At 42.7% G+C, this 25861-nt stretch overlaps 1 protein-coding gene across 2 annotated transcripts in view; it reads right to left on the reverse strand.

Annotated features, from left to right (window-relative positions):
- Positions 1 to 14112: 14112 nt before the first annotated feature.
- The window catches only part of IRF4 (interferon regulatory factor 4), a 48392-nt gene continuing 36643 nt past the window's right edge, over positions 14113 to 25861 (reverse strand). The window contains exons 6-9 of one of the 2 annotated variants that reach the window (XM_068234604.1): positions 23973 to 24080; positions 18549 to 18902; positions 15610 to 15722; positions 14113 to 14814 (exon numbers count right to left, since the gene is read on the reverse strand). In XM_068234604.1, the coding sequence (XP_068090705.1) occupies positions 14671 to 14814; positions 15610 to 15722; positions 18549 to 18902; positions 23973 to 24080 (719 nt within the window). In that variant the 3' untranslated portion in view covers positions 14113 to 14670. Of the gene's footprint in view, positions 14815 to 15609; positions 15723 to 18548; positions 18903 to 23972; positions 24084 to 25861 lie in introns of both variants that reach the window. The other variant, XM_068234603.1, reaches the window with a different exon arrangement.

The following is a 25861-nucleotide window of genomic DNA, read 5'->3' on the forward strand; positions in this document are numbered from 1 at the left end:
GTAAGACTGATACAACTCTGCTTTCACTTTCTATACATTGCCTGATAAAGCAGAGGAGGGTGGCTAATGTGTGTGAAAAGCTGTGGAGAGATGTGTTATAGCTGATGCTAATTATCAGAGCATTGCTGTATCTATTCTAGGTAGCCCCTCAGTATGTAGACACAGGGATGCAGCAGCCCCAAGGGCCTGAGCCCCACTGTTGCACTTTTAAAAACGCATGCGTTTTTCAAGCATTTTTGAAATGCGTTTTTAGGCGCTCTAATGCGTTTTTGGGCATTTTAACAGTAGCAGTGTGTTACCATAATGCTCCACGTTACAATGCAACGCGAACGTCGCATACACTATATCGCAATGCGGTAAGCCGCGTTATAAGACTTTATAACGCAGTTCCGCAATGTCCCACTGTGAACCTAACCTGAAAGATAAATTGTCTCACACAATCAGTTTTAGGTTGTTTACATATTTTACTGATTTTTTTTTTTTTTTTTTTAATTTGATGAAGAAATTGTGAAGATGTATGATGATGGTGTATTTGTGAATGGTAGGTGGCTGTAATCCTGCTGTGCATTGTGCAGACTGCACGATTCACAGTAAGTGTGTAGGAAGCATGACAGAAGATTACCAGAAACATGAAGGAGACACACTAATGCAGTGAGCAAATAGGCCAGATTTATTCTGAGAAATGACATATGGACACACAGCTCGCCGATGGACTCTTCTATGGTAAGATGAAAGTATATACTGGGAAAGCACAGCTCACTTCCTGGTAATAACTGCATATATTGTTTTGATTATTAGAAGTACCTTACATGTTTGTGCAGTAATCATGAATAAAATAGCAAGTATACAAGGCTTACTGTCTTTTCTATAGGATCGTCTATTTTTGGCATGCATCAGTAACCTGCTAATTTACATTTACATGAGTATACTTTATTGTTAGAAAATTGTATTGTTACAATCTTGCACGAGATAAACATGTGAACATAGAGCACCAATTCTACTTAGAACATGTTTGTGTGCGCTGCTTTTTTAATTATTATTATTCAAAGAGTTATAGGCAGTGCAGTCATATAAAGTAGAATGTAGTAAATTATTCAGGATACACACTTTTATGTTAATCTGGCATCAAAAACACTTTCTATATCTTTACATATTGCTTCATATTAGTATCTAACCCCGCCCTTTGCTCTGGGAGACAAGGTGTTATTTCTTCTGGCTTTGGAACACATAGTAAACAAACATTCTGCAGTGATGCACCTGACAGCAGTAAATATGTTACCACCTGTGATACATTTTACAATAAATCAGGATGAGGAAAGATTTCACAATGGCCAAACCAAACAATAACATTTATAAATGAATATTGTAAAAAAAAATATATTTATATATAAACACTATAGTTTCTCTTTAACTACTTAAGGGCCCCCCTAGTGACCAGGCCATTTTTTACTAATTAGGCCACTACAGCTTTAAGGCCTCGCTGCAGGGCCACACAACTCAGCACACAAGTGATTTCACCCGACCCCAATTAAAAGTCAGGCTAAGGTCGTACACAAAGGAAATCCAAAATCATCCCACCCAGCAAAGTAGTACACAGGTAAGCTAAATACTACCATGGGAAAGGTGCACTGTCCAGGGATCATTCAGGTGGGACTTCAAGTCCCATAAGCCTATTGGTTGGCAAAATACCAGTGTGGCCTATTGGTTTTTTTACTAATAATCCATAGTAATTTCCCCTCCATCTGCAAGCGGCACCATAAGTAGTAATAAGATGGGTGTGTGGCTGCTCGCGCCTGTCTGTGAGGGCGTTTGTATGAACCACTGGGGTTGTGGCTATCGGAGGCAGACATGTTTGTGGAGCACCGCTAGGTAAGTGTGTTACACATGCTAGGTTTGTGCACTATGAATGATTTTTTACAGAGGAAAATTCAGCATCAGTACATAGCAATAGACCTAACCCACATACATGTGAGTTTGAAACACATTTTCCTGATATCTATGGTTGACCCACATGGCTATAAAAAGTGTATGTATACAGTATATATATATATATATATATATATATATATATATATATATATCTCAACCGAGAGAGCACATACTTCATCCGTTATCAGGACTACAAGCTAGGATCAAGTCATGACTTTGAGTGGCTGAGGAGAAACAAAGGCCTAGACAGGCATAGTAGGCTTATTGTAATAGAGTGAGCACAGTGCTCACCATACAAATACCATTATTTTTTTCTGACCGTATTCTTCAGATTGCCATGTTCAAAAAAGTGTTGATAAGTTGAAAAAAATTAAACGACAAGCATAAAAGAGGCAATTACTAATGTATACTGATATATCCTGGCATGTATAGGCTGATTAGGGCTGATCATTGAAATGGAAAGAATTCTGAGTTGATGCAGAATTATGCATTTGTTTAATGCGTATGTATGCAGCTTGTTCATCAAATGAAACCAAAGCGTGATTCAATAGGTCCATTTTCAAGCTGCATATATTTTCATAATTTTGCATCTATACAGCATTAATTTCATCTCCGTGACATTTTTTGAGTGGTGATCAAACCAAGTCTTTCATAGACATCAAACGCCAACAAAGGAAGTAGCAGAGAACAGTAGTGTTTGTTTCAAATGTCTGTTTATTCCTTTTGCCATTACAGACACTCTTCTGATAATGGTGTACAGCCAGAGCAGCAGTCCCCAACCTCTGCCCCTTATAATGCTAGTGAGTGGGGCATTTTATATTGACACTATAGAGGAATCCTGGTGCTGCCTATTCAAGCTACATACACACTTGATATAAGTCTTTGGAAAAGGCAAGATCACAGACCAATTTTACCCCATTCCATGTAGTAGGAGAGCCATACTCTACACAGTCTATTCTATTGAGCTGAATTCCCCATCAGATAAAAATCTTTGCAAGATGCTGCACACAAAGATGCTGTACACATTCAACAGATCAGTATCTGCAAAAGACCTGTTCCTGCAAAAGATCTGTTCTTGCAAAATTCATTCATACTCTATGATATCTGCAGATCCTCATACACACCTTGTTTAACAGACATTCATCTGCAGTTCAGATCCACCAGGATGGATCTTCAGATCTGCAGATGATTGTCAGATATGCAGATGAATGTCAGTTAACCGCTTGCCGCCCGCGTCACGCCAGTAGGCGTGGCCGCGGCGGCAGCCCCAGGACCAGCTAACGCCAATTGGCGTAAAGTCCTGGGGCAGCAGTTTACGGGAGATCGCGCGCGCATCTCCCGCTTGGTGGGCGGAGCCGAGCTCCGCCTTCAGTCTCCGAGCGGCGATTGCCGCTCGGGAGACTGTTACACGGCGAAACCGCCGTGTATTTACATGTGCAGCGCTGCGATCAGCAGCAGCGCTGCACTGGGGACTGCCGTGTGACACGGCTGTCCCCATGGGGGACAAGAGAGCGATCGGCTCTCATAGGCAGAAGCCTATGACAGCCGATCGCCGTGATTGGCCGGCTGGGGGGAGGGAGGGGGTTTAGAAAAAAAAAAAAAAAGAAAATGTCCAAAAATATTTAAAAAACAAACAAACAAATATTTATATAAAAAAAAATAAACACAGGGGGGGCGATCAGACCTCACCAACAGAGAGCTCTGTTGGTGGGGAGAAAAGGGGGGGGAGATCACTTGTGCGCAGAGGTATACGGCCCTGCAGCTTGGCCTTAAAGCTGCAGTGGCCAATTAATGTAAAATTAGGCTGGTCACTAGGGGGGTTTACCACCATGGTCCTCAAGAGGTTAAACAAGGTGTGTATGAGGATCTGCAGATATTATAGACTATGAATGCATTTTGCAGGAACGGATCTTTTGCAGGAACAGATCTTTTGCAGATACTGATCTGTTGAATGTGTACAGCATCTTTGTGTGCAGCATCTTGCAAAGATTTTTATCTGATGGGGAGTTCAGCTCCATAGAATAGACTGTGTAGAGTATGGCTCTCATACTGCATGGAATGGGGTAAAATTGGTCTCTGATCTTGCCTTTTCCAAAGACTTTTATCTCATGTGTGTATGCAGCCTAATTGTCAGGGAATAAATCCCATCGGTATTCCCAAAAATTTGGTTTTTGACCTGCTGTATACATCTGTTGTGCTTTAATTCATGAATATATGGCTGCACGTTCTTCTAGAGCCTAGGTTCTCAACGTGTGGTACACGTACCCCAGGGGGTACTTCTGATGGTTCCAGGGGGTACTCAGGCTTGATATACTTGACCAAGAATAACAAATTTAGAGTTTTAAAAGAATGATAAATCTTAGTTAAAAAACGCCAAATTAGTGTTTTAGCTAATTAAAGGCAATAATAAATGCTTGGAAATTGTTTAATAATTATCATGTACTACAATTAAATATTTATTATTATTATTTATTGTATTTATAAAGCGCCAACATATTACACAATAGCTGGGTTAACATACAAGGTAGGACACACAAAAATCTCACAACGAAAACAAGATCATGCAAATGATTTGATAACAGTACAGTGTCATAGGTCAAAATAGAGACTGTTGTAGTCCACAAGATGGGCGATTGACAGTAAGATTGCATAATCAAGCTGGAAACACTAGGGAGGAGGGCCCTGCCAGAGGCTTACAATCTAAAATCTTACAAAATATATTTGTTAAGGGGTACTTGTGATGTTTTCTATGCTAGGGGGTACTTGGTGAGTACAGGGTTTTAAAAGGGGTACATACCAATAAAATGTTGAGAAACACTGTTCTAGAGTACAGATTTATTTATTTATTTTTTTACATTGTTTATAAAAACAAAATAGAACATACAATATCAGCTCAAACCACTAATACAGTGCAGTCACACAAAACATAACAAAAGTCATTGAATACTTTTAAAGATTGTCCCAACAATCTGCATGTTCTACATATGTACACCTTAGTTGCTAATGACAGGCTTCATTCCGCATTATTTATCTCAGGAAAACGTACCATTGCCGGAAGGCAATACAAAGGCAATGCAAATAAAAGCAGGACAAAAAAAAAACCTACTAAACTAAGGGCCAGTGCACACCCAAAAAATACTAGCATAATCGCAAACGCCTAGCATTTTTTGAAGCGATTTTCAGAGCAATTTCAGGCATGTGCCTAGCGATTTTTGGTGCGTTTTGCTATTTTTAATTTTTTTTGTACAGTTTGAGCTGGAAGTGAACAGCTTTTTAAGAAAAACACTTGAAAAATCGCTCTGTTCTAGGTTTGTTTTTTTTTAGATCGATTTTCCACTTTTCCTATACTTAACATTGAGGCTAAAACGCCTCCAAAATGCTGCAGGACCTCGCATCACTCTGGTGTGATCGATACCATACAAAGACATTAGCCAAGTGTTTTTCAAAGCGCTCAGAAGCGTTCTTGGTGTGCAACAGGCCTTAGATGCTAATCCAGAGAGAACAGATAATGAATGGTTGAAATGAACATCAAACATATCAATGAATTGAAACCTCTTATGAATACTGCAAGGTGAAACCATAAATCTATGGTAGAAACCACATTGCCTTGCAAGAGTATTCACCTTCCACCCCCTCCCCTTGGCTTCATACCTATTTTTTTTACATTCCAACCTGTAATTTTAATGTATCATAATCTTATTTTGTGTGATGAATCTACACAAAGGCTTCAATTCATCAAAGGCTGTTCAGTGAAAAAAAAAAAGTCGGAAAAATATTGAGTGCTTTAATTACAGCGCAGGTAGATTTGGGCACAGCCACCACCATAGGCTGTGATAGGAAATACAGCTATAGCAGCGCACAGAGTAATGGTGTGTACACACTTGAAAGATAAATGAAAGATCTTAGACCAATTTTACCCCCTTCCATGCAGTATGAGAGCCATACTCTACACAGTCTATTCTATGGAGCTGAACTCCCCTTCAGATAAAAATCTTTGCAAGATGCTGCACACAAAGATGTCCGTACACATTCAAAAGATCAGTATCTGCAAAGGATCTGTTCCTGCAAAAGATCCGTTCCTGCAAAATGCATTCATAGTCTATGATATCTGCAGATCCTCATACACACCTTGTTTAACAGACATTCATCTGAAGATCAGATCCACCAGGATGGATTTTCAGATCTGCAGATGATTGTCAGATATGCAGATAAATGTCTGTTAAACAAGGTGTGTATGAGGATCTGCAGATATCATAGACTATGAATGCATTTTGCAGGAACGGATCTTTTGCAGGAACAGATCCTTTGCAGATACTGATCTTTTGAATGTGTACAGCATCTTTGTGTGCAGCATCTTGCAAAGATTTTTATCTGATGGGGAATTCAGCTCAATAGAATAGACTGTGTAGAGTAAAGCCCAATCTACACGATACGATTCTTTGTACGATTCGATTACGATTCTATTTACGATCCGATTAATTCCAACATGTCCGATTAGGATTTGATTCCATTCAATTCGATTTGCCATTGTTTTGCAATGGTAAATCGAAAAGAATCGAATTCTGATCGGACATGCTGGATTTAATCAGATCGTGAATAGAATCGTAATCGAACCGTACAAAGAATCATATCGTGTAGATTGGGCTTAAGCTCTCATACTACATGGAAGGGGGTAAAATTGGTCTAAGATCTTTCATTTATCTTTCAAGAGTGTACACACCATAACTTCGGTGCTGTCAGAAGACAGAGCTGAAGTTACTTTTAAAACTCAATAATTTGAATTATTTCATTCCCCACCATCCATGGCGGCCTGGAGGGGGAATAGTATTTAATATGACCGGGAACTTGTGCAGCAGCAGGATCAGCCATATACCGGCTGTATCCTGCGCCCAAGTCTCCCGGCGCCGATTTTATATGTATCCGGAAAATATTGCATTCAGTATTTTTAGATATTTTGTTTGCTAATTCATCAATCTTTTCACAAATGGGGTAGAAGTTCGATAATTTACCAAACTACTATACTACAACTCACAAAATCTTGTTCAGTAACAGCAGAGCAGTGTGGAGTGTCTCTGTGGTGTTACAAGTTTCAGCGAGAACATTACAATATAGGCATCGCATCCCTTTAGATGTACACATTAGTTATATATACTGTTTGTTATACTGCCTCTGCTGCTCTGAATCTGTCCCTAAGCCTTTCTTAACATTTTATTTAATTGCCACAGCTTAGATGAACTTCCTGGAAACATTGCACATGCCATGCTTGGGGATTTTCCCACTTGCTCCTTAGCATGTTCAACCAAGGACCTACAGGGTTAAACACTGAAGGGCTCCAGGGAAGCCTCTTCTGTTCCTTTTTCTCTGCTCGCTGCCTGGGGGAAGGGGGGTGGGGTCTAAAAGCTTGTTCCACCCGAGAAGCCTGGGCAACCTATCAGCGGCACTTGCAGGAGAGGAGCTGTTTCTATTGGCTGCCTGCACCTGTCAATCATGGGGACATCCACACGAAAGGCATTCAAAGCTAGTTTCTGACAGAGGAGAGCTGGAGGTAATCACCGCACATGATTCTGTGTTTTACCGCCTGCTGTAACCTTGATGAATTGACGTTTACTGACATGCGTTGAGGTATTTACAACACAAGTCAGTAATTTACCTCACTGTTCTGTAATTTCAGCTTTTCCTGCGGTAACAGCTTTGATGAATTGACATTTTCCTAAGTGCTTCTTAAAGTCAGCTGTTTTCAGCATTACCGAATGCGGTAATGCTAGATGAATTGAAGCCAATTCATGTTGGTGAAGTGAAGGGAGAAAAATATATATATTAAAAAAAAATAAAATTATATAGCACATAAACACTGCACTATAGAATCGAGAGTGTCCACAATGGTGGTGCTCTTATCTATAACTTGATACATTATTACACACAGCACACATGCAAATGAGTCCATGTTCGCTTTGAGTGTGTAATATCTAAAAAACAAAAATTACCTGAAAATTGGCATGGGAATATGGATTCACCCCCTTTGCCATTACACCCCTAAAAAGTCTTGGTGCAAGCAAATACCTTCAAAGGTCACATAAGTAGTGTATTGACGTCTACCTGTGTGCAGTCTGAGGGCTGGGACCCCTAGAGCATTTTGTGCAGCGTTTTGGGATCGCTTTCAAGTGCTAGCGATTTCCCAAAATGCTTTGCCAATGTAAGTGGATGGAGCAAATCACACTGGAGCGACTGCGATTAGGCAAATCGCTATCGCAGGACATAAAACATTTTGGGAGCGTTCCCATTGTAATGTATTGTATGGGAGCAGGGAAATTGCTCCCAAAATCGCTTTCAAAGCGCTACCACAAATCGCTAGCCATTGTGCTTTGTAGTGGGTCCCAGGCCTAAGTGTCACATGATGTGTCAGTATAAATACACCTTTTTAGAAAGGCCCCAGAGGCTTCAACATCACCAAGAAAGAGGCATCACACCATAAAGACCAAGGAGCTCTCCAAACAAGTCAGAGACAATGTTGGTGTGAAATACAAGTCAGTGTGGGGTTATTAAAAAAAAAAAAAAATCCCCCATTTTTGGCTATGCCAGCATTATAAATTACAAGCTTCAGTGAATACATATTTCTGAAGAATGTGACATGTATTTCAAGTATCATTTGTTACAATGACAATGGAGCCTTTTTTCCAATTAAGTTCTTTTATTTCTATACAATATGACTATACAGTAACATACACACACCGCCATTGCATTTATAACCAGTGTTCTAATCTAAACATAGTTGATTTACATATGTCCCTGTTTTGTTGAGAGAAAGCAAGACCTTCACAGAGCACAGAACAGTAATAGCTTCAGTAGATATTTATCACATCGCACATCAGTACTTTTGGGTGGGGGGATATAATCAGAATATTTTATTTAAAGGGTCACTATGGTGAAAATTAGGCTACTGGGATGGCCCTGGTAGTATGTACCGAATATAAGTAGCATCAGATACTAAGCAGTTTTTTTTTTAAATGTGTGCTTGAAAGGTTACAGACAGCGGGCCAGATTTATTAAGTGTCTGAGACAAAATATTGGTAGGTTTTTAGAAATCCATGCAGAACTGTCTCAGGCATCTTAAGAAATCATTAGATAGTGCAGATTCCTTCTAAAACTGTTGTAAAATAGGGGGAGCTAGGAAGGTCTCTCAGACAGTGCATTGTGTGAGGGGAATTCCTGTTGCTGAGGTAACCAACACACCTGCTGTATTGATAGCAGCAGGCTCTGAGGAGGAATTCAGCAGGGGGGAAGAGCACATCACAAATCATGTCTAGCCTGCAGTTCTACATCTGTAGAACTGTTAATAAGCACTTCTTAATCTGCGCCACTTTAGGGATGGATTTGCACTTTTCTTAACTGTAGTGCAGCTCTAGAAATTCATGCTAAATTGCCACTATTACCTAGGATTTTAGAAGGTTATTATCATCATGCAGAACTGTTCTACCTGCTGGTTAGAACAGATTAAGAAGAAAAAACTGTCGGCAATACGTTGATAAATCTCCCCCAGCATGTGTAGAGATCCTGCCTCTCCTCCCCTTCTGCTGACCCGGACTGCGCTGTAACATCTCCCACCATGCTGTAGCTGCAGGAGCATAACTACAGGAGAGCAATCCCTGCGACTGTGGGGGGGGGGGGGGGCAGAGCTGTAAGGGGGGCTCCAACTACTACTTCACTCCCTCTGATAAAAAGGGCAATCCTTTAGAACAGGTGTTTTTGTGACTACACCTGTTATGGGTGTGAAGATTACAATCTCCATACTTGTTTTATGACCTATGCAAGATAAGCCCCCAACGTGTGAGGGTCAGCAGAGTAGGCAAGGGAAAGGGTGTGAACATACGGTAGCCCCATCAAAGTTTTTCTGGGGGGCCCCATGATTCATAGTTACGCCCTTGTTAGCTGCATGGGACATTGGAAAGCAGGATGCTTACTGAGTGCTGTGGAAGATCGTAAATAAAGAATAAGAAAAATTATCACTTTTATAAACAGGCCCGTAAGTGATTGCTATATATTTCATTTCAGGTCACTTTTTTTTTTAACTAAAAAAGTTACTATTTACCTATCTTTTAGATGGTTGCATCTTCTTAAAGTCAGGGTTTAATGCATCCAATCTATGTGATTTTCCTCACAGAACCTTACTAAGTCTCTGGTAGCAGCATACAAAGAAAATGAGGTCAAACATGTTTCCAGTAAAAGCCATCTCAACCCAAAACCAATATTTTACCCACATTTGCCAAGGAGTCACCTGCTGTGGTGCTGACGTCTCTTCTCAGTAGTGTATACTTCCAACCCATCATACAAGACTGGAAGGGGAGTGTCATTTCCTCACTGCTGCACTTCATAGCTCTACATGTCACAAAATCCGTTCTGTACTCTGCACTGCACACACTCTACCTGCAGTCAGAACACCATGGTTCTGCAGTGCAATGACCACTCCACTTGGGTAGTACTGAGAACTAACTGAGAACTATGGTTAGGGTATTTTTCTACTAGAATCTCTGAGGTATATGAGAGGCTGGCATTCAATGTATCTAAGAAGTAAATCGTGCAAGTGTCAGATGTGCATTCTGAGTCCAGTTTACTTTAAGCAGTTCAGTATTATTTAGCTAACATATTTTGTATTTTTCTTTACATATAGATTATATAGGTTTCTATCTTATGTTAAATGGAACTGCAACCTGATAAAATTCATAGTTTCTCTGCCAAAATACTAGTAAATTCTTGTGTCAGATTGTGGTTAACACACCTCCGCCACACTGTGTACCTGAGGACTGAAATTAAAACCTTGTGTCTTCCATTTGTGAATCAGTCTGCTCATTAGGCCAATGTAAAGGATTACCCTTCCTAATGGTCCCCAGTGCCTGAAATATGCTAGCAAGTAAGAGATGTGCAATGAATGGTGGATCACATTGCTTGCACACACACCGACCTCAGCTGGTTTCTGGAGTGCATGGGACATTATTGTGCAATTCCTCCATAAAGCATGGTGCCAATCAATCTGCAATCAATTATTAACGATGAAATGACAATTGTTATTTGACTTGTCACTTTATAGATTGCCAAATGGTTTTTCCTACTTTAAAAGCGGAAAACACTGGCTGAAATGGAGATCAGAAGTGTTTTAAAGATGGGAGGGATGTGGAGGCTGCCATATTTATTTCCTTTCAAACAATGCAAATTGCCTGGCTGCCCTGCTGATCTTCTCTCTCTAATAGTTTTAGCCACAGAACCTGCTGTTTTCAGTGGCCCTGTCATTATGTCACTAGGACAGCTAGTAAGCAGAAAACTCATCTACAGAAGACATTACTAATAATCTGACAGTAGTTAAACACTTCCTCCATTCTATTCAAAGCTAAGGGAGAACATTTTGGAGTCACACTTTTACATGATGGAACACTTCGGTAGATTGTATACATTTTAAATGTTAGTGTATTAGTTAATACATAGCTGGACAACTGTGCCTGCAGCCAGAGCCACCTCAGACACAGATTCATTAAATGTCATTTACATCAGTTGTATTTATGTCCTGACAGAAGTCTGTGGTCACCAATGCTGCACAGGTAATTATCTGACTTCAGTGTTTATGGACCCTTTTCTTGTGAAATTTGACCTAATGTAAATATTTGTTTATTAGTTATAGTTCCTCACACCCATAAAGATTCACATGCATTTATGCTTCTGTTTTTAGAATTCCCTCCTTGCTTCAATAATTGTCTTATTATTTTTCCATTAATTTGGTCTAGGCTTGAAGTCAGAACACAGACACTCCCGGCTATACACATAAGATACACCAAACATTATTGCTTGAGTAAGTTCATTCATGGCTGGTTTACAGTGAATGCACTGCGTTAGCGTCTCCATTGCCTCCCAGATTTCAGCAAGGCTTGGTGTACAGAGGCGCCAGAGTAGAATAAAAACGTTTAAAAAACGTCTAAAAGAGGAGGATGTACAGGTGGACTTACCTCACTCGAAAATATAAAACTCAATTGAGTCACAATATATCAATACAAAATTATTTATTTAACTCCACTTAGTGCAACGCGTTTCGCAGGTGTATCCTGCTTCATCAGGCAAACAGGAGCATAACTCAATGGGTCTAAATGCAGAAGTGAGCGCCTCTGTGTCTGTGTTCTTCCAAGCATTGCCTCCCAGATGTTGTGCCATCCAGTGTAATCGCAATGCTGCATGTATTTTTCCCGCACAGCTGATGCATTGCACTTACTTAACCACCCTGGCGTTCTGATTAAATCGCCAGGGTGGCTGCGGGAGGGTTTTTTTTTATAATAAATAAAAAACTATTTCATGCAGCCAACTGAAAGTTGGCTGCATGAAAGCCCACTAGAGGGCGCTCCGGAGGCGATCTTCCGATCGCCTCCGGCGCCCAGAATAAACAAGGAAGGCCGCAATGAGCGGCCTTCCTTGTTTTGCTTACATCGTCGCCATAGCGACGAGCGGAGTGACGTCATCGACGTCAGCAGACGTCCTGACGTCAGCCGCCTCCGATCCAGCCCTTAGCGCTGGCCGGAACTTTTTGTTCCGGCTACGCTGGGCTCAGGCGGCTGGGGGGACCCTCTTTCGCCGCTGCTCGCGGCGGATCCCCGCAGAGCGGCGGCGATCAGGCAGCACACACGGCTGGCAAAGTGCCGGCTGCGTGTGCTGCACTTTATTTCATCAAAATCGGCCCAGCAGGGCCTGAGCGGCAGCCTCTGGCGGTGTTGGACGAGCTGAGCTCGTCCAGACCGCTCAGCAGGTTAATGGCACATCCTGTGCTAAACCTGTATAAGTTGCCCTATCTAATTGAACAGATAACAATAACAAAGTGATAAGATAAGATTTACAAAGATCACACTGGATGTAAAAAGAATCAGTTATATGGTTTTCAAGAGATCCTTACAAATACATTTTAGAGCTTAATATTTACTGAAAAACTACTTATTTACTAATAAAATATAAAAACAATTGAACAAAATTTCTTTTGACACACCTTATGAAAGCTACAAAGCAAAAACACAAACTACAGCATGATTATCATTGTTGTCAGACGAGCAAGAAATTCATTGTGAGATATTATATCTCAAAAGACTACATCTCTGAGATGCATATTTCCTAGACCTGAAAACATGATTTCCAGTGTCCAGGAGTTTGAGGTCAGTAAACATTAAAACCAGTAGGGAATTCCAAAAATTCCATAGTACTGACTTGCAGGTTCATCCAACATTTGATCAGTTGTATATGGACAGCAAGGGGTGGAGTCGCCTCATCTCCTGTGGCGTGTGTTGTCATACTGGCCTCCAGGACATAGAAGAATCCATGGTATGGTATCACTTGCTACATAACACACAAAACTGAGCATAGACTTTGGTAGGTATGAGTTATAGTAAGATCATCTGTGATTTATAGCTTGTAGAACTGGCCTACCTATGAATGGCATATGGCCATAAATATATAACATTTCTTTAAGTAAAGCCCCATATCTAAAAGCACTCTAAAATATACTGAAATCTAATCTCATATTTAGTCATACTTAGAATTCTATTACTGAGGATGAAAAATACATATATTTTTCCATAAGAAACCCTGAGGTTAATTTACTATAACATGAGGAAACACTGGGAAATTTCTGTGATAGTGGATTTTGTGAAAATGATTTGCTATTAAGTGGAAAATGCAGACCCGAGTCATATCAAACCATAGTAAGGACTGCAGAATGATGAACAAATTTGAGATTTTACTGTTGGAAGCCATGTGCACAAAACACAGAAGGGCTTATTTTTTTTATCTACAACAGCCTGGATTTATCGAATAAGAATGCAACTACTCAGCCAGTAGCTAGCAAACGTAACTAGCATTTTAGCAAACCTACCATGAACTGATATGACACATTTATTAAGTGGTAAATGTTTGCAGTTTCCACCAGATTTTTTTTTAAAACCACAATTCAGGGATTCATCATTAACCTGTAAGGTACATAACCATTATTGTGGTAACTGATTTACTTCATAATATGTGCACTACGTTGCCCATATCTGATTATTCAACATGGAGAATATATGCAGACAGAATGGCCTTCCAGTTTAAAATAAGTTCAGATGAATTTACATCTAGTATAAACATTCAGTAAAAGTTTGAAGTTAAAAAAAATAGAAATTAGTCCAGATGTGTACATGAGAAAGTGTGAAAAAAAAAAACTAGGACTGAATCTGGTGCTATAACGGATAATTGACTGTGATGACCGCAAAGAGGTCTGCATCTAGTGCTATAACAGATCATTGACTGTGATGACCGCAAAGAGGTCTGCATCTACTGCTATAACAGATCATTGACTGTGATGGCTGGAAAGAGGTCTGCATCTAGTGCTATAACAGATCATTGACTGTGATGGCTGGAAAGAGGTCTGCATCTAGTGCTATAACAGATCATTGACTGTGATGGCTGGAAAGAGGTCTGAAATTATATAAAAACATTACTCCGCTTACAAATATGTAACGCATGTACTTCACATCAAATGAATATATTAAAAAGTTATCTATGATCTCAGGTTATCCAGAGCATCATTCCATTTAAAGGAAGATTCTTCAGAAAGAAATTAATTTCTCAACTCATTGAGTCTATAACTGATAACCGATCTTCCTTGGTAAATTTAGCAATGATAGCATTCATGGTAGGCTTGTCTGTTTAGCCGGTCACATGACGTCCAGTATGAAATGTAGCGCCTCATTCCTGAAGAGGGATGTGGCGAACTGGCCGGTGATATTCTTCAGAGTTGCTAATAAGATCCGAGTAGTCATATCCTCTCATGAAATGTCCTCCATTTTGTTCAGCAAAGCCAATCAGCTGCCTGGCAATCACAGGCTCAATCTAGATAGCAAAGTATAACATTTAGTCCATGGAAAAAAAACAAAATGTTATGCTTATATGGTCGATAACTTTCAACAGTGTATTCCAGTGTGATGTAGACATAGCAACCCATCTTCTGTTTTATTCTGGACTGATCACAAGTGAAATCTAATTCATATGTCACTTGAGCGCATGATTATTTTACTTATGGCATAACTTGTGATAGAAAACAGGCTATTTTGGTTTCAGTTCACCAAGCATTACTGCATGCGGTAAAGCAGCAGACAAATGATTTTATAGAACGTTTTGTGAAATGTCAATATACTAAGGCTTTTACCTCATGAACAACTGAGTAAAGTGAAGTAAATCACTGACTAGTAAGGTAAATTACCAACTTGTGAGGTAAATACCTTATAAATGTCAATTCACAAGTGATAACGCATTCTGTTAGATGTTCGGTATTTTACCTCTAGCCTTACTCAATAAAATACTGCATGATTCCTTAAAATACTGATTGAAATACCAAAGGAGATAAAAATCTTTGTGAATTATCATGCAGTTTTTCGGTAAATTTACATTTACTGCATATGTGAAAATCTTATTGAATACGGAAAAAGTCTAAAACCCCATATGTGGTATTTTACCAACCCTTTATGTTTTATTGAACATATTTTAGTGAATTGAAGCATTTGTTCTGCAGTCCAGTACATCAAACCCAAACTTATGTAACATTAACATCATTCAGTGATAGTCCGTGGAGAGTCTGTAAAAAGGTAACTAAACATCTGAGAGGTAGAAAAACGTGCAAAGACTTACATGAGCAGTAATTAGTTTCCTTCCTCTTTGTGGATCTGGAAATTCTTCTCCAAAACACAAAACAATTTGAAATCTCGGAACTGGGCGACCGTGGTGAGCGAATGCCTGTAGTTCTGGTAAACAAAATAGATCTTTTTAGGAGATGTGTGAGAGATAAGTGAATTTTGCAGCTAATATGTACAAAATAGCACAAATAAATTATTTAAAGTGGACCTGAACTCTTGCACAGGACAGAATGAAAACATATAGAAATGCATGTATGTATTAAGAGAGTTTAGCCTGTCTAAGTTGTAATTTGATCTCTCAGCTGTGTCAGCTGCCTGCCACTGCAGAGAGTTAATTGGTAAACACAGGATGTTACCAATATGTCTGCTTCAATGAAAGCAGGAAGTAACACACTGCAGATGTATTGCAGGATCTGTATCAGCTGTAACAAGAAATGTTTTTCTATAAAGGTTATTATGCTATTGGGTTGCTTATAGATCAGAGAGGAAGTTCTGAGTTCAGGTCCGCTATAACGTGGTTAATCTACAAATTACTCTAGTATCCTAGGCAGTTTTTCTCAAAATGGACTCCTGTAAAACCCAATGGTCCCGTAAGGTAGCTGAACATCTGAGTATGGAAGCCCACCCATGCAGAGGCTGTAGAGTAAACACTTTCTGTGAGGCCCACCAGGAAGCCAGACACATACTGTAGCTTAAAAGTACCATTAATCTAAATACAGTAAGAATGGAACCCATGACAGATGCCATTCCCAAAGCAATAGACACACAGAACAAAGGGTTTGACATACCCTCAGTTTTATGCCAGTCTGACTTCAGGCGACCCCCCCTCCTTTAAAATCATGGGGATGGCATGGCAACTGCATACCCCCCAACCGTCCCGTTTTCGTTGGGACTGTACCGATTTTGGGGGGCTCTCCCGCTATCCCGGTATGAGCCCCCCAAGTCCTGGGTGGCAGTGCGCAGAGAGGGTAAAAAAAAATGATCGAGGCGCCTAAGTGGGATGCGGGATGCCGATGCCGGCAATACATTACTACCTCTCTCCCTCCTTCCCTTGAAATCTGCCCCCTGTGTGTCCCTCCGTTAGAGTGCGCAGGGCAGCGGAACGGGCTGTCATCTTACCGGCGTCCATCGATGCGTACCGGTATCCGACTTCCTGTAATGTCACAGGAAGCAGGAAGTTGAATTAAGCCAGATGTCGGTACGCATCGATGGACGGAGGTAAGATGACAGCCGCTCCACTGCCCTGCGCACTCTGCTAACGGGAACACACAGGGGGCAGATTTCAAGGGAGGGAGGGAGGTAGTAATGTATTGCCGGCATCCCGCAGCCCACTTAGGCGTGGCTGGCGCCTTGATCTTTTTTTTTTTTTTTTTTACAGTGGCACCCATCCTCACCCTCCTTCCCACCCACGGGCAGGATATATGAGGGTTTTTTTTATTAAAAATTATAAGGCCATCAACATTCATTAAAAAAAACAATATTTAAAAAAACGTTATGGTAGGCGTGGCTAGGGGGTGTGCTTAGGGGTGAGGCCTGTGTCCCGATTTCAAATTGTAAAATGTTGGGAGGTATGCAACTGAAAGGAGGGTTGCTAAGGGTGTAAGTGTGTTTGAAATTAACCCCCTGTTGAGTTGTCAGATGAGGTTTTAGGCAAAGTGTGTGCCTTACCGATCCAAAGATAATAAAGCCACCTTGGGCAACAACAGGCTCTACCTGAAAGCCCTCACTAGCACAGCCTGCATTAGTCACACTGGGGAACAACAAGCTCTATCTGAAAGCCCTCACTAGCACAGCCCGCATTAGTCACACTGGGGTACAACAAGCTCTATCTGAAAGCCCTCACTAGCACAGCCCGCATTAGTCACACTGGGGAACAACAAGCTCTATCTGAAAGCCCTCACTAGCACAGCCCGGATTAGTCACACTGGGGAACAACAAGCTCTATCTGAAAGCCCTCACTAGCACAGCCCGGATTAGTCACACTGGGGAACAACAAGCTCTATCTGAAAGCCCTCACTAGCACAGCCCGCATTAGTCACACTGGGGAACAACAAGCTCTATCTGAAAGCCCTCACTAGCACCGCCCGCATTAGTCACACTGGGGAACAACAAGCTCTATCTGAAAGCCCTCACTAGCACAGCCCGCATTAGTCACACTGGGGAACAACAAGCTCTACCTGAAAGCCCTCACTAGCACAGCCTGCATTAGTCACACTGGGGAACAACAAGCTCTACCTGAAAGCCCTCACTAGCACAGCCCGCAATAGTCACACTGGGGAACAACAAGCTCTATCTGAAAGCCCTCACTAGCACAGCCCGCATTAGTCACACTGGGGAACAACAAGCTCTATCTGAAAGCCCTCACTAGCACCGCCCGCATTAGTCACACTGGGGAACAACAAGCTCTATCTGAAAGCCCTCACTAGCACAGCCCGCATTAGTCACACTGGGGAACAACAAGCTCTACCTGAAAGCCCTCACTAGCACAGCCCGCATTAGTCACACTGGGGAACAACAAGCTCTACCTGAAAGCCCTCACTAGCACAGCCCGCATTAGTCACACTGGGGAACAACAAGCTCTACCTGAAAGCCCTCACTAGCACAGCCCGCATTAGTCACACTGGGGAACAACAAGCTCTACCTGATAAACCCAGTAGTCACCCAGGGCCCAGGGAACAATAGGCTCTACCTAGGAGCTCTCATTAGCACTGCATGAGCTCTACAAACCTCATTTGGATGTGCAGTAAAATTAACAAGAAAGCACCCACATTTTTCAGGGCAGAAGAAAAAACAAACACATTTTGGGGGGATCATATTTAAAAATAATTTACTGCATTGAGAAATTAATGAACAAAAACTCAACACTTTCTTTGTTTCTTCACTTGTTTTGAATTTCTGCACCAAATCCTACTACTATGCAGCATGTTTAAGTACCTGTTATAAACTGATGAGTATCAAACAATTTGCAGGGCAAGTCCCTTTCTAGCTTATTGGGTCGATCACTGTACATGGACAATGGGCCCTCCCAGTATATTCTGCTCTGGCAGAGTCTCTTGGCATATATCCCATCATGGGCCATCCAGAGGATAACTCCGCGCTCCAAGTGGCTCAGAAGCTTCTCAATGTTTTTCCGCAGGCTGTTGTCTTCAGGATATGGGAAAAGAACCTGGTCCAAGCGACTTGTCTCAAAGCACTGCCCATGTGCAATTCTGCAGCCTTCAGGGTTGGACATAATTCGTTCTCCAACCAGAGTGTCACGGTAATATAGTCTAATATGAAGCCGGCAATCTAAAAAGTAATACAGATAAGTAAGATATAAACTAATAAATACACAAATAGGCTATAATCTGCAACAGAGACATTCAGGGCTCGTTCCCACTATCGCGAATCCGCATGCGTCCAACGCATGCGGATTCGCACATGTAATGTGAGTGGATGGGGCTGTTTCCACTCCTGCGGTGGCGTTGTGCGTTTTTTGTTGCGGAGAAAAAACGCACAAAAGAGGCAACGATTTCGCCTGCGTCGGGAATCCGTGCGAATCGCCGCTAATGTATTTAATAGTAAAAACGCATGCGGTTTTTACATGCGTTTTTACCTGCGATTTCGCGTGCGATTTCGCACCTTTTCCAATTTTATTTTGCCCTGGCAGTGTCATGGTTAATTTCGCATGGCACCCTGCCATGCGAAATCGCACGCGAAATCGCGGGTAAAAACGCATGCAGAAACGCATCCGCATGCGTTTTTACAAGCGTCGGAATGCCGGCGAATCGCGTCGCAACAGTGGAAACAAGCCCTGATGCTGTTTACCATGTGTAAGGGAGCCAATACCAAGCCACTTAAAGGACACCTGAAGTGATAGCGATATGGAGGCTGCCATATTTATTTGCAATTCAAATTGCCTGGCTGTCCTGCTGATTCTCTGCTTCTAATACTTTTAGCCAGAGACCCTGAACAGGCATGCAGATCAGATGTTTGACTGGCTTTCCGCATACTTATTTCAGGTGTGTGATTCAGACACCACTGATGCCTGAGAAATTAACAGGACCCCAGCAACTGGTATTGTTTAACCCCTTACTGACCGCCTAACGCCGATAGGCGTTGGAAAGGTGTTAGCCCCAGGACCGCCTAACGCGACAAGACATCAAGAGTGGTGGGCAGAGATTAGCGGGGATCGCGCGCGCCAATGCAAACTGAAAAAAAAAGAAACGGCTGTTTCTATTGTTTGTACAGCACTGCGATCTAATGCAGTGCTGTACTGGAGACGGCTTTGTCACTCGGCTGTCCCCTGGAGAAGCTCAGATCATGATCCCCTCTCATAGGCTGATGCCTATGAGGGAGGATTGCCCTAATTGGCTGGCGGGGGGAGGGAGGGAGGGGGGGGGGGTGGGAATTAAATAAAAAAAAATTATTTTTAACAAATAAAATAAATTAATAAAAAAAAGTAAAGCCTGCAGCAATGATCAGAGCCCACCAACAGAAATCACTGTTGGGCAGAAAAGGGGGGATGAATGTGTGTGCTGCATCATATGGCTCTGCAGCGAGCTATTAAAGCTACAGAGTACTTAATTGTAAAATAGCCTGGTCATGGGGGGGGCGGGGTGGAGCCTGTGGTCCTGAACGGGTTAAAAGGAAATAAATGTGGCAGCCTCCATATCTCTCTCACTTAACCTCTTGAGGACTGCATGGCTAATCCTCCCTAGTGACCCGGCCATTTTTTGTGAAATTGGCCATTGCAGCTTTAAGGCCAAGCTGCAGGGCCGCACAACACAGCACACAAGATACCCCCCCCCCCTTTTCCCCCCACCAACAGAGCTCTCTGTTGGTGGGGTCTGATGGCTCCCCCCATGTTTATTTTTTTTTTAATAAATATTATTGTTCGTGCTTTTTTTTTTTTTAAAACACTGTTTCTTTAAATCCCTACCCTCCCTCCCTCCCTCCCTCCCTCCCCACAGCCAGCCAATTACTGCGATCGGCTGTCATAGGCTTCTGCCTATGAGAGCCGATCGCTCTCTTGTCCCCAGTGCAGCGCTGCTGCTGATCGCAGCGCTGCACAGAGTAAATAGACGGCGATCACGCGGTCTAACAGTCTCCCGAGCGGCAGATTAAAGGCGGGGAGGAGCTCCGCCCCCTAAGCAGGAGATGCGCGCGCAGCCTGAGCGCGATCTCCTGCAAAACAGAGCCCCAGGACTTTACGCCAATCGGCGTTAGGCGGTCCTGGGGCTGCCGCCGCGGTCCCGCCCGGCGGCGTGACACGGTCGGGAAAAGGTTAAAGGATACCCGAGGTGACATGTGCCATGATGAGATAGACATGGCTATGTACAGTGCCTAGCACACAAATAACTATGCTGTGTTCCTTTTTTTCTCTCTCTGCCTGAAATAGTTAAATATCAGGTATGTAAGTGGCTGACTCAGTCCTGACTCAGACAGGAAGTGACTACAGCGTGACCCTCACTGATAAGAAATGCCAACTATAAAGCACTTTGCTAGCAGAAAACGGCTTCTGTGAGCAGGAAAGAGATAAAAAGGGTCAATAGTTCATAGATTTTAGCTCTGGCATACTTCAATGAATGTGTCATTGAGCAAAAACAATAAAACAGTTAAAACTTAAAAAGTAGATTTAAAAATAAAATAAAACTGTGGAATATCTTAAAAAGGCATTTTAGGAGAAGGAAGATAGATACAATTGTTTATTTCATTAGTTGATTTTCGCCTCGTGTGTCCTTTAAGGTGTCCTTTATTGATCCACAGGACTATCAATAAAATCTGCATTCCAAATTGCTCAGTCGGATTTAGCATTTGCAGAAAAGCAGTGCTGCATTCCTCAATCATTCATATGTTCCTATTTTCCCTATCCTAAAGTGCTGACACGATGCTCAATACTTTACCCTGGATATGTCTTATGCTAGCCATTTCACCTCCTATAGGCATTTACATCATCAGCTGCATTTTACCATGTTAGAACAGCCAGCCCATGTTAATAAAATGATTCATTTACAACTAATGCCTTTTTTACTGCAAAACCTTGCAGCTTTTTTTCCACATGCTGTTTGGATTTCTGCATTGCAGTGCTGCCATCATGGACACCGGCATTTTAATGAATACAAACACAAATTGTATGCATTAAAAAGCCATATAAATATGAACATACAATTAACACTCTTTCCATACTCTTATCATAGTCATCCTACTACACTGGCACAAAATGTCATCTTACATGCCGAGAGTGGAAGTTCTCTTCTAAGAGAAAGGATAGAAAATTGATATTTTTCCTATTTGTAATTTTTGCTTTAGTCCACAAGAGCATGAATGGCAGGTGAACGTGTTTTGTCATGTGAACAGTGAGGCTGATTAGGTCTGTAAAAGATTTGCAAATAGTGAAACAACAGAACTTTTCAAAGCTTCGCCTGAGAATTGGGTATCCTGAGAGTCTTGTACATCCGAAGCATAAATCTGGGGCTAAAAGATCCCCTGTTAAGGCATGCTTTATTTTATACATTCTTTAACTGTTGACCTTAAAGAGGAACTTCAGCCTAAACAAACATACTTTCATTAAGTTACATTAGTTATGTTAATTAAAATAGATAGGTAATATAATATCTTACCCACCCAACCATCTTAGCGGTATGGACGAGCTCAGCTCGTCCATCACCGCCGATGGCTGCCGCTCAGGCCCTGCTGGGCCGATTTTGATGAAATAAAGAGGAGCACACGCAGCCAGCCGCGTGTGCTACCTGATCGCCGCCGCTCTGCGGCGATCCGTCGCGTGCAGCGGCGAAAGAGGGTCCCCCCAGCCGCCCGAGCCCTGCGCAGCCGGAACAAATAGTTCCGGCCAGCGCTAAGGGCTGGATCGGAGGCGGCTGACGTCAGGACGTCGGCTGACGTCCATGACGTCACTCCACTCGTCGCCATGGCGACGAGGAAAGCCAAACAAGGAAGGCTGCTCATTGCAGCCTTCCTTGTTACTTCTGATTGCCGGAGGCAATCAGAAGAATGCGTCGGGAGCACCCTCTAGTGGGCTTTGAAAGTTGGCTGCATGAAATCGTTTTTTTTTTATAAAAAAAAAACCCTCCTGCAGCCGCCCTGGCGATCTTAATAGAACGCCAGGGTGGTTAAAAGAACAGGCAAATGTTTAATTTTATTGTGGCAGCCATCTTTTTGGTTGAAAGGAGGTGACAGGGAGCATGAGACACAGTTCCAACTGTCCTGTGTGCTGATCACCCCTCCCAGTTGCTAGGCAACGTGAATAACAACATAGGAAATCCCATCATGCTTTGTACAGCATCAGGGAAAAAAGCCCAGGCAGTTTTCTTTGATGGGTGGAGCTTAGCTAAAAATGCAGCTAAAAATGATGCTATGGTAAGAAAAACAAAGCTCTGATGCTGTGAAACTGTTAAAGAAACACTAAGGGCTTGATTCACAAAGCGGTGCTAACTGTTAGCACGCCTGTAAAAACCCCCTTAGCACGTCTAAACAAGCATTTCGCGCATAAAACTTTACGCGCGCAAAACTTTATGCGCGTAAAACTTTACGCGCGTACTGCACAGAGCACAGGGCGCACCGCGCGAAGTGCCCATTAAAGCCTATGGGACTTAGCGCGCGTAAAACTTTGCGCGCGTAAAACTTTACGCGCACAAAGTTAGCGCACGATCTGATTGAGAAATCCGGTGCTAACCTACTTAGCACCCTGGTTAGCGCATCTAAAGACTTTAGACGTGCTAAGTAGGTTAGCACCGCTTTGTGAATCAAGTCCTAAGTCTTTTCAGTTCTGCTGAGTAGATTTTTAGTCCGGAGGTTCACTTTAAGGCCAGTTTCAGACTGAGGATTGGCGGCAGTAGTGCAATAAGGCCCAGGGGCCGCATCACCAAAAACAGGCATATTGGCATGGTAATCCCCTACTGGCCGACAGCCAAACAGGAAGTGACGCTCGCTTGCACTCACTTCCTGTTTCAGAAATACGGAAGTGCATGGAAGTGTATTGGAAAAAGTACGCTTGCGCACCATACCGCCGCGATCATTTTTAACATCCCTGCGTCGCCATAGACGTACATGACTTTCGTTATTCCGCAGCTCGGCGCATAACCGCACGGTAACGTAGGTCTATCCAAGCGTTGGGGATGTAGCAAAAATGTCACTTCCATGGCATCACGCCGTACCGCGGCAGTGCGAAAATCCCCATAGACTTTCATTGCCCTGCGGTGGGGTGTGGTAAAATGACCGCACCGCCCAAGTGTGGAAGGGCCCTGTAACTATGCATCAATGGTCCTGCCATTCTACCTGGGGTTAAAGAACCAGCTTCCTAATTTATTTGTATAATGATCAGAACATTTACATTCTGAATACTCTATTAGGCCTTTTTACCTGATAATGCAATAGCCTCTCCAGATCGTATACTTGGTTCTATTGGTAGTCCAGAGGTTTGTGACTCACTTGGTGGGCATGCATAGAAAGAGCCTGTGACTTGGTAGCCTGCTTTGAAAAAGTTTTGATATTACTAATTTGTAAGATTTCACTCATATGCTGAGCACTACACATGTGTATACAAGAAAAGAAACCAGCACAAATTACTTAGCACTAGAAAGATCACAGCATTCCCACACTTCATAGGTCTCACCATTGTGCTGTGGTTGGCTGGTAATTCACTGCATACAGCCAAATGCCTCACATCTCAACCAAATCTAATACTACACTATATGTACTATATTCACAGTGCTCATTCATGCATTTACCACTGTGCTAAGTAATACAGTAATAATAATACTACACAGTACACATTCATGATAATGACCTCATACTAAGCATTCTAAACACACACACACATACACACACCTTAAAACAGATTTGTACGCCAAGCTTAACCACTTGCCGACCGCACGCTCATACCATGCGGCGGCAAAGTGGTATCTGGAGGACCAGCGACGCACATCTGCGTCGCCAGGTGCCTCCCTAATTAATCAGGAAAGGCCGCTCGCGTGAGCGGCCCTTTCCTGTCAGATCATGGAGCGGGTCTCCGTGAATAGCCTGCGAGCCGCTGATCACGGGGATCGCTGCCATGTGACAGAGGACAGCCTGTCACAGGCTGCACAGGACGGATAGCGTCCTGTGCAGCCCCGATCACCAGGGGTGAGAGGGAGGAGAGGGAGGGGGGAATTTTGCCGCAGAGGGGGGCTTTGAGGTGCCTACCCCTGCAACACACAGGCAGGAGCGATCAGACCCCCCCTGCACATCATTCCCAATAGGGGGGGAAAAGGGGGGGGCGATCTGATCGCTCTGCCTGCAACCTGATCTGTGCTGGGGGCTGCAGAGCCCACCCAGCACAGATCATAAAATAACACGCTGGTCCTTAAGGGGGGGGGGAGGGGTAAAGGCTGAGTCCTCAAGTGGTTAAAGGACACCAGAAGTGAGAGGGATATGGAGGCTACCATATTTATTTTCTTTAAAACAAGGCTGAGCCTCTGACTCTAATACTTTTAGCCATAGACCCTGAACAAGCATGCAGCAGATCAGATGCTCTAACTGAAGTTTGACTAGATTAGCTGCATGCTTGTTTCAGGTGTAGGCAGGGGCGTAGCAATAGGGGTTGCAGAGGTTGCGACTGCATCGGGGCCCTTGGGCCAGAGGGGCCCCGAAGGGCCCTCCCTCAACTACAGTATTAGCTCTCTATTGGTCCTGTGCACATTATAATCACTTATATAGATACTTTGAATAGTAGTGATCATCAACACACTGTTTCCCATCCCCTTCTAGTACCTCTGTTGTTGTTATGTATAGAGTACTTGTGGGGCCCCATTGTAAATCAAGGCCAGGGGCATAGCAATAGGGGGTGCAGAGGTAGCGACCACATTGGGGCCCTTGGGCCAGAGAAGCCCTCCCTCAACTACAGTATTAGCTCTACATTGGTCTTGTGCTCATAATAATGACTTCTATAGATACTTTGGATAGTGGTAATCATTAACAAAATGTTCCCCATTCCCTTCTTGCATCTCTGACACTGTAGTTGCCATTGGCAGGTTTTGGTGCACCGTATAAATTGTTATGTATAGAGTGCAGGGGGGCCCCACTGTAAAACTTGCATCGGGGCCCACAGCTCCTTAGCTACGCCACTGATCAAGGTGCGCAGCTCCTTAGCTACGCCACTGGGTGTATGATTCAGACACTACCACAGCCAAGGAGATCAACAGGACTGTCAAGCAACTTGTATTGTGTAAAAAGATATACGTATGGAAGCCTCCATATTCATTGCACTTCAG

Source organism: Hyperolius riggenbachi, chromosome 5, assembly GCF_040937935.1.
Source record: "Hyperolius riggenbachi isolate aHypRig1 chromosome 5, aHypRig1.pri, whole genome shotgun sequence".
Classification (NCBI taxonomy): Eukaryota; Metazoa; Chordata; class Amphibia; order Anura; family Hyperoliidae; genus Hyperolius; species Hyperolius riggenbachi.